This window comes from Capsicum annuum, chromosome 3, assembly GCF_002878395.1.
Source record: "Capsicum annuum cultivar UCD-10X-F1 chromosome 3, UCD10Xv1.1, whole genome shotgun sequence".
Classification (NCBI taxonomy): Eukaryota; Viridiplantae; Streptophyta; class Magnoliopsida; order Solanales; family Solanaceae; genus Capsicum; species Capsicum annuum.
In genome coordinates, this window is record NC_061113.1 from 13,900,956 (window position 1) to 13,910,701 (window position 9,746).

At 35.3% G+C, this 9,746-nt stretch overlaps 1 protein-coding gene and 1 long non-coding RNA gene across 2 annotated transcripts; both read right to left on the reverse strand.

The window, feature by feature from the left end:
• Positions 1-520: 520 nt before the first annotated feature.
• Positions 521-1,315, reverse strand: LOC124896575. Its single transcript, XM_047408149.1, has 3 exons — positions 1,026-1,315; positions 824-839; positions 521-736 (listed from the first exon to the last, which is right to left on the reverse strand). Exons 1-3 carry the CDS (start codon positions 1,313-1,315, stop codon positions 521-523), a joined length of 522 nt encoding a protein of 173 aa, XP_047264105.1.
• A 5,589-nt stretch (positions 1,316-6,904) lies between these two features.
• On the reverse strand, positions 6,905-8,581 carry LOC124897004. Its single transcript, XR_007053395.1, has 3 exons — positions 7,940-8,581; positions 7,682-7,754; positions 6,905-7,589 (listed from the first exon to the last, which is right to left on the reverse strand). It is a non-coding gene; the product is annotated as an uncharacterized LOC124897004 (long non-coding RNA).
• Between the last annotated feature and the right edge of the window lie 1,165 nt (positions 8,582-9,746).

Consider the following 9,746-nt stretch of genomic DNA (forward strand, 5'->3'; position numbering starts at 1 on the left):
CCTTTCCTGCCAATCGATCAAGCATTTGATCCATAAAGGGCATCGGGAAGTGGTTTTTCAAAGTCCATAAGTTTAGTTTATGGTAGTCCATGCATACTCTCCACCCGGTCACAGGCTTGAGTGGAATCAACTCATTCCTTTCATTTGCAACAAAAGTCATGCCCCCTTCTTAGGTACACATTGAACTGGGCTACCCATTTACTATTAGAAATAGGATAAACCACTCCTGTATCCAGCCATTTAATAATTTCCTTCTTAACCACCTCTTGCATCAGTGGGTTAAGACAATGTTGGTGTTCGATGGTTGGAGTGCATTCCTCCTTAAGCAGTATCTTATGAGTACAGATGCCAGGGGGAATGCCAATAATATCTGTAATGGCCCAGCCTATTGCCCTTTTGTACCTTTGAAGTACCGAAATATGTTCTTCCAATTGTTACTCACCCAAATCAACTACAATAATAATGGGTAATGTGTTTCTGCTGCCAAACAACACGTACCTTAAATGCCCTGGCAGTTCTTTCAATTCCAATATAGTGGCTCTTCGATGGATGGCTTAGCCGGTGGTGTTGTTCGATTAGCAAGATCAAGATCTAGATTCTTAGGATCATAAGAGTATGAACCCATTCCTGACAATGCATAAACAATCTCTTCATACTCCTTAATGCCTTCACAATCAAAATTCATCAGTACTACAGCTAAAGGCTCGATAGCAAGTTTCTCCTCTATTAATACCTCCTTCTCATCCTCATAATATACATCAACAATTGAGAACACACTCATTTCTTTATGCTGCTTCATTGATTTTCATATATCAAATCGTACCACTTTATCATTCAACCTGAATAAGAGCTCATTAGCTCACAAATTAATCAGCATACTTTCGATTGCGAGGAAAGGTCGACCCAAGATTATGGGCACCTTGAAGTCCACCTCACAATCTAGAATGATGAAATCTGTAGGAAATATAAAGCTCGACACTTTTACCAACACATCATACAAAATTCCAATAGGTTATTTTACCGACCTGTCCGCCATCACAAGTCGCATGATGGTGGGTGTGGAATTGCCCAAACCCAACTTCTTATAGATGGCTAGAGGCATCAGATTGATGCTTGCTCCCAGATCACATAAGGCCTGAGCAAATTCCAAAGACCCAATAGTACAAGGAATAGTGAATTCTCTTAGGTCTGCTTTCTTTTGCACCAAGGACCTTGTAGAAATAGCACTATAGTGATGGAGGTTATCCACCAGTCCATAGCTCACCACTCTTTTCTTCGTTATAAGATCCTTCTTAAATTTAGCATATCCTGGCATTTATTCAAATACCTCGACCAAAGTCACATTCACTGTCAGCTACTTCAACATTGCCATGAATTTACTAAACTTTATATCATCGGCTTTCTTTTTCAATCTTTGAGGAAATGAAGGATGTGCTTTGGGGAGAGTTTTCACCACTACTTCCTTTTACTTCTCTTTCCCTTGTTCCATTTCATCAACCTGTTGACGATTGGAAGGGATATTAATGCCATCCAGCTTTTTAGACTCCACTTGGGTACTTTTTTCAAGATCAACATCTTCTTTGATCACCTCATCATTCACAGCTTTTCCTAAAGAAAGGCCTGATAAAACCTTACCATTCCGTATGGTAATAACCATACACGAACCATTATTCTGAAGGTTTTAAATTGTATCACTTGGCAATGTTCCACTTTTTCTCTTATTCAATGCTGCAGAAAGTTGGCTCATTTGCTGTTCCAACTGTTTGATAGAAGTGGAGTGCGAGTTTACCAACTGACTCATAGAAGACAAATAGGTCTTCATGGTAGTCACCCCAGAGTTGGTAGCATCAAATCCTTTTAACAATTTCTCCATCATGTCCTCTATGGACATCTTACCAGAGCTAGTTGCCGCATTATCTCTGCTTTCGGGAGGTACATACAGCCCACTTCTATCTTTCTTTCTCTTCCAATTTCCTTGATCCCAATTCTTATATCCAGCCTTGTCAAAATAAGTACGACCTTGATTTCCTTGGCTATTGCCTCGGAAACCCCCTGGTTATTCAAATAGTTGGCTTCTTCTTCCAAATCAGAATTATTTTTACCTTGTGATGCAACAACTTTCACTTTTTCAGTCTTTGCAGATAATAGGTGCTTGCTTAATAAATCCATCTATAACTTCAAGTGTGCCATGTCTTGTTCACATTCTTCCTCTTTCTTATGTTGTTCCGCGTCATGCCAACAGACATAGTAGGCCTTGCTACCACAGAATCCCTGGTATGCCAAGCTCTACTTTGTTAGGTCATCCAATCAAGCATCTCCAAGGCCTCTTAAAGAGTAAGATCCACAAATAATCCCCCTGCAGCATTATCAACAACTGGATTTGCAATAGAGTTCAAAACTCGATAAAGAGTCTCCATCAGGTAAATATCTGTCATGTTATGGTTCGGGCACTGCATTAACTTCTTTTTGGACCTCTCCCATGTCTCATGGAGAGCTTCGATTGGGAGTTTTCTAAGGTTACTGATCTCATCCCTCAACTGTACTATTCTAGAAAGTGGAAAGAACCTTTTTAGGAAATTCTCTTTCAACTGCCTCTAGTTGGTTATAGAATCGGGCGTCAGCTCATTAATCTACAATGTTGCCTCCCCAGACAGAGACACTGGAATTAAATGCAGGTGGATGGTATTCTGTCCCACTCTCAGGTTATCAAAAGACTTGCAAATAGTGACAAAGTTCACTAAATGCATATTGGGATTATCTCCCGAGAGTCCACCAAACAACACCTTCAGGTGAAGGAGTTGAATCATTGTACTAGTAATATTGAACTTCTCTCCTAGTGCTAGAGGTGGGGGAATAATAGCTCCAGTAGCACCAACTCTGTCCATTTCATCATCATCCTTATTAGGATCAAATTGCACAGCTTGGTGATCAGGTCTCGCCCTTAAAGGATGGTTTCTATTTTCATTTCTGTTCACTGGTGTAGCTATCTTCTCTGCACGCCTTCAGTTAATAGGATTCAGTGATTCCTTATCTCCCAATTCATCATCATTCAAATTTGGATGACGGGCTCTTTGACTATCATTCTGCAGATTAACCTAAGCTTTAGCTAAGGCGGCTAGCCTATCAGCTTCCTGTGGGTCTGCCATTCTGCAGATCAGTTGGGGATCCAGATTGAACGGTAATAACATTTCTCTTGAACTTTTGGTTTTTAGCATACACCACTGTCTTCCTGTAACAAATAAAAACAACAAATAAACATAAAATTAGGAAACTTGACTAATAGTCAATTAGCGCACACAAACTTAAATTTACAACTGTATTCCCCGGCAACGGCTCTATTTTTTATAAAGCTCAACTTACACGCCCATTTAGTGCAAGACGGTCGTCGTCAATATATTTACTCAACTTTGAAGTCAGGGTTGAATCCACGAGGAACAATGTGAGTGACTATTAAACTAATTTGAAACTATAGCTACAAGTTAACTTCAAACAAATGATACGAAAATATAAATTGGGGGTTTTTAATGATCGAACAAAAGTTATTAACACTTTAATTCTCCTTAGAACTCAAAGCTTAAACTGCAATATTTCAAAACAATGATATAGAGAAACTAGAGTTGTGATCACTATGATTAGTAATCCTCCATTGAATAATAGTTGTAGTATTGGATTCTCATGACTTCTGGGAAACACCAAATTATCAGTATCGACAGTTCATCTAAGTGTTTCTTAACCTACCTAGATGTTGAGTTTCCTAATTCTCTCGAACTTAGGAATCTTTTATTCACACTAATTTTATTTTGAGTATATTAATCTTGTTACAACATTAATTATTAGGTGGGAACTTAACCTTCCCAAATCCTCGTTGATAATTGACTGCCTTTAGTTTATTTCTCAATTCGAGCAAATCAACATAAGGCGAGATCTATTGTTTGCAACCAACAAAAAATAATTAATACAAAAGAATTATCAAGATGTTCCCACAATCACTCGAACCCTAACCAACTATTAAGACAATACAGGAGTAATCATAGATCCCACAACCTTAGTTGTTGGTTTTAGTTCCACATGATAGAGAAAGCAATAATAATAACTGAATTCATAATTCAAAGTGATTAAACTTACAAAAGATGTAGTTCAGAAATTGATTCTCTTCCCAAATTCAAAAAGAATATCCCACAACTAAATCAAAGAATTGAAAATTGAAATCCAAGTTTAGAGATCAAAGAGAAGTAAAGTAGTCTTTGGAATAAGTTCAATATGTTTTGCGCCCTCAATAAAACCCTAAAAGCTGCTATTTATATCCGTAACTTAAGAAAAATTCAAAATTCAAAATTCAGATTATTCTCCTTAGCTGATGCTATGTCTGACAGCTTATTAGAGATCTGATAGCTTATCAGATTATGTTGTCAGACATGATTCCCATTTCTTGCTTTCTGCTTATGTGTGAGACATTCCTGATAACTTACCAGAGATCTGATAGCTTATCAGGATATGTCGTCAGAGTGATGATATTCTTGACGGCTTATCAGACACCTGATGGCTTATCAGGAGATGTCATCACACTTCTGCTCTAACTTCCTCACACCGTCTATAGCTGAGGATGACTCTGATAACTTATCACAAATTTGATGACTTATCAGACAAGTCGTCAACTATACTTTCATGGCCACTTGTTCTAAATTCACCTCTTTTGCTCCTATTGTCTTTGGTTTTCTTGCATCTTGACTTTCCTGCATTATCAAAGAAAGCAATAAAAAATGACAAAAGTTGCTTAAGACTTTATAATTATTTCTAGTTAAAAGCCTCAAATGTGTTAGCATTAACTCAAATATCATTATGGGAAAAAGTCCAAACTGCTCATTTAGAATTTTAAATTCAATAAAATCCCATCTATGGGCACCATCGCATCGCATCGGGCACCAACACGTTAGGCGTCGCAACGTGCCGGACACGTATTCGACCGGCATCGCAATGCATCCTTTCTTGCAGGCACTATCAGTTGACTCACATCCTTTGATATATGACTTTCACCTCCTAACTTGCAGACACCTTTAATTTTGCTTTCTCCCTCTTTTGGCATAATTAAAAATAACACCACAAAAAACAGACAAAAAGTGTAGAGAAAAGTGTAATAGTAGACATATAGCAGATAAACAGTCTAAGTGATGCAAACAAAAGTGTAGCAGACAATGTATAAAAGTTATTTTACAAACTAAAAAGGGAGATAGGACCCCCTTTTGAATTAAATTCATCATTCACCTCTTGGCCAGGAAATAGTGGGGGTGTTGTGCCTGTTATGGTAGAATTTGTCATATGATTTTTCAACATTTTTAAGAAAGGAGTAGTAGGAGCTCTAGACAGATATTGCAAGATCATCATTTGAGGAGTTGACTTAAGACTTGAGGGAGTCAATGTGTGTAAACACTCTGTTGAACTGTTTGATGTCTTCTTGTTTAAAGTCATCAAGTGTCAGTCGGACAATGCCTAAATTGGTTTTTGTGCTCTTCCCAAGATCTAGCAACTTGGAAGTCGACTCCTCAAGCAGCATTACTCCTTCCTCAATAGTTTTGAAGCTATCCTAGAGGTCCTCCAGTTCCTTCAATATAGGGAGCATGGGGTAGAAATAAGCTTGCTTACCTTGGGGAGATCAAATTTTTCTCAGGTAGAGTCCTTGTTGCCTCATTCATTTTCTACCAAGACATATCCAATGATATTGAAAGTTTTAAAGTCATAAGTAGTGGAGACTTCAACCGGGGGGGGGGGGGGGGTATGCAACGAGTTTAATAGAGTAATACAGGAAATCTGAGTAATCAGCAATCCATATGACAAACTGGAGGAGGGATGAACATCCGTTGCACTCTTAAGCATATATTTGCGGATCCAATAAGCCTAATTTATCTTGTGTTTTTTCACCATACAATACAGGATGAACACATCATGGAAGGTAATGTTGCTGAGGGATCCCTTCCTTGGCATTAGTGTGGCAGCGATGATATGGGCCATGGTACGGAACTTAAAGTATACAGACAAGGGAACAAAACTATTAAACATTATGTTCAGGTTGGTAAGTATCCTTTTAGATCTTCAAAGCTAATTTTAAAATCCACGAGCTAGGAGTCATTCATAAAGGGGATTACACAAGAAAACTTTGTATCAAATACCTTTTCAAACAGAAAGTTATTTAGTATGGTTCTTGTTCCAAGCACAAAAGTCTCAAGTTCGCCGCTTTCAGGAGAGAGTTGGATATTGGCATATAATATCCTAATAGGATTCTCATAAACTTCAAGTCCACATTGACGAAAAACCAGTGACAAGGCTTGAAATATAAAAAAGTAACTGATACTACAATGGGCTTCCTTAAATTGACAGAGACGGGGTCCAGTGGAGTGAATTTTGAAGACTGAGAAATTTTCTTTGAGTCCTAGAATTGTCTTTGGTCTCTTCTTAATGACAACCCATGCATGGAAGTCATTTATTGGAAGAAGATTTTGAATTTGTTCTTCTAATAGGAGTAGTGTTGTTCGTTGAAGTATAGTGTTGTTGTGGAGGAGTGGCCATCTTGAAGGAGAGCACTAGGAATTTGGTAGTTTTTCATTTGATCTTTGCTCACGTGCGGTTAAGAAACACAATTAGTGAGACCTACTCTGATACCAATTGAAATTCAAGAGGGGTGAATTGAAATTTTCGTGAGTTGATTGTTGAGTCTTCACAGTCGACTTACTTGGAAGTTAATATACTTCACAAACCATATTAGATTTAGACAAACAGATAAATAAATAAGCAACTTGAAATAAAGACATGAAGATTTATCCTGGTTCGGAACACCAATGTGGTGCCTACTTCCAGTATCCTTGGGTTTCAAGTTTCCTTAGATCTTTCAAAGTAGAGTTCAAGTACAATATTGGTAAACAAGTTCTGAAGAATTATTTTGCTTCTCAGATCTTGTGACGCAACCTCAGTTTATATTACAAAGTTGACTCAATCTAATTCTTTATATAGCTATTATAAACTAAGAAGTACAAGATTTGTCTGACTAGATTAAGACACTCTGAGATTCTTTCTTGAAGTTGTGTGAGTGTTTCGGTCTTTGGTCTTCTCTTTTATAATCATCAGCTGCTTCAGCTTCTATTATTCATAAGGGAAATCAAGAGATTTCTTCTCAATCAAGGATGTAAATTGATTCCTTGATTGAGGAATGGCGCCATAAAGTATGTCCATATCAGATATGTTCATACGTGGTGCAGTTTTCACAGTCATTCATGACCATATCAGATATGTCCATGTAGAGGGTGTGGTCTTCTTTTCCTTGGCTCTTCGTCTTGATTTATTCGATCTGCCACAATTCTGGGAGTCTAGTATTCTCCGTGATTGATAGCGTGGCTACTTTCCTTTTGCTTTGGTCTTGATTGATTTGCTTGCCGTAAAACTTGAAAGCCACTAATCTTCGTGATTGAAATTCTTCCAATCTCAAAGTTGGCTTTCTTGTGATTGACATTCTTCCAATCTTGGAGCCGTCTTTCTTATGAGTACATGTTTATTTCCTTTCTGGCTTGATTGTTCTTGAGCCTTTGTATCTTTGGTGTATCCTAAAAGATATTTGTTTATTAGTTTGTCTTTATTAAAACATATAGTAAAAATATGGGGCTAACATAAAGTACATTACAAAAATACCACTTACATTTCTAGATAAACAATAATTTTACTACCTCAAGAGTTATTTTTGAATTTAGTTGGATTCGTCCTGTGTAACACTATACAACAAACATAGTAATAGTCAATATTCAAAAGAGATCAACCTTTTGTAATTCACTTGGAAACAAAATCTTTTTTCTGAAGTCTATTATAGCTGGTGAGTTAAGTATAAGCATCAAACTAGGAAAAAGAAGTTACTAAAATATAATAATTTTGGTAGCAAAGCTGTCAATCAGGAACTTACCATAGAGAAAGTGGAAGCCACATAATGAAGGGGGAAGGTTATAGCATGAGCAGCCTATAAATATACTACATAGTTGGTACTTGATCTCTACCATTTTTTATCTTAGAGAAAAAGTTTGGCATTCATATTCATACATATGTTCTTCATTTTCTTCAAAAATATTATTTATTCCAATTTCTTCAAGATTCATCTCATTTTTTTTATTTTTTTGATCCTTCTCTTGCTTTCTCTCTTTGTATTTTTTCCTCAATACAAATTGACACAAGTATTTTGTAATATCCTCATCAAAACTTTGGAAAACGAGGCTTATCTTTACATTAAAAAGCCATTTGATGAGGATGTTGTGAAATACTTGTGCTAATTTGTCTTGAGGAAAAAAATACAAAGAGAGAGTTTGAGACGGATCAGGAAAAAACTTGAATGAGCTGAATCTTCAAGAAATTAGTAACAGTGCCAGCTTTTTGGTGTAGCAGGTGAAGCTCCTACTTTTGGCCCCCAATTTTTAGGGCCTGCAGTTTACATCACCATTTATTCAAAAAACAAAAATAATAGTATGGGTATTTATATTCAATAGGCTTAAAAATTGAAAGAGTAGAGGGCCCATTGTACCAAAAATTATTAAACGTTTATTTTTAAGAAAGCACAATTTTGAAAAAGGCAAACACAAAGGACTTGGTCTGATTATGCCTTGAAAAAGGCAAAATACACGTTTATAGGTAAAAAAAGATATGTAATGAAGAACAAAAATTAATTATTACTTTTCATTTTTCTTTTATTGAATGAAGAAAATAATGTACATATTCATTCTTCCCTATTTATTTACCTTCAATTTGTACTTTTGTTAAATTCTTATACTATCAAATCTTCAATTGTTCAAGAGATTTTTTTCATAATATTATTATTGATCCAATTTTTCTTGAATATCAAGATTGTTGATAGTTTATGAAGATTGAAGTTATTAGTTTCAGATCAAGTTATTAAACTAGGTTCTATCGTTTTAGTTTTATTATTTTTATTATTAACTTTTTGGTTAGATAATTGTGTATGCTTATATATTGATATTTGGTAGACATATTTTGTTATTTATTAATTTTTTTATTTTTTAGTTGTGTAGATATAAATTACTCTTTTGCTATTTATTAAAATTTAAATATGTCAATTAGAAAATGTGAATCCGGTGCTGACGATGAAATTAGTAAGAAATCTAATATATATAGATCCTCAAGAAAATCAAGAACTTAATGAACCAAATAATTGTATTCCTAAAAATATATATGATCCTAGTCAATGAATCAATATCTATACAAAGTTGAGGGACTTACTAGTGGAAAAGAGATCAATTAAAATTAGTGATACCAAATTTTCAAATGATAAAGTATCAAGACATTTTTCTAATGTCCATTATTTTCAAATTTTAGCAAATGGAGAAAGGCATAAAAGAAAATGGTTAATTTATTCTAGAGATTCGGATAAAATATTTTTCTTTTGTTATAAGTTGATTAATACAAATTCTAATATTAGTAATAGTAAACTAAATAGTAGAGATAGGAGAAATCTTAGTGCTAATCTTAAGCTCATGAGACATCAAATGAACAAATTATTAATATGGGTGTATGGATTGATTTAGAAATAAGATCGAAGAAAATTAAAACGATTGATTAAGATGTTCAAGATCAGATCAATAGGAATAAAGAGCGCTGAAAAATTATATTATCAAGAATTATTGCCGTAATAAAACTCTCAAAATAAAATAATTTGGAATTTAGGGAAAAAATGAGAAGATTATTTATCAAAAAAAAAAATGAGA

Coding starts and splice junctions, on each gene's coding strand:
- LOC124896575 (XM_047408149.1), bottom strand. CDS start 1,315: ATGCCAGGATATGCTAAATTTAAGAAGGATCTTATAACGAAGAAAAGA.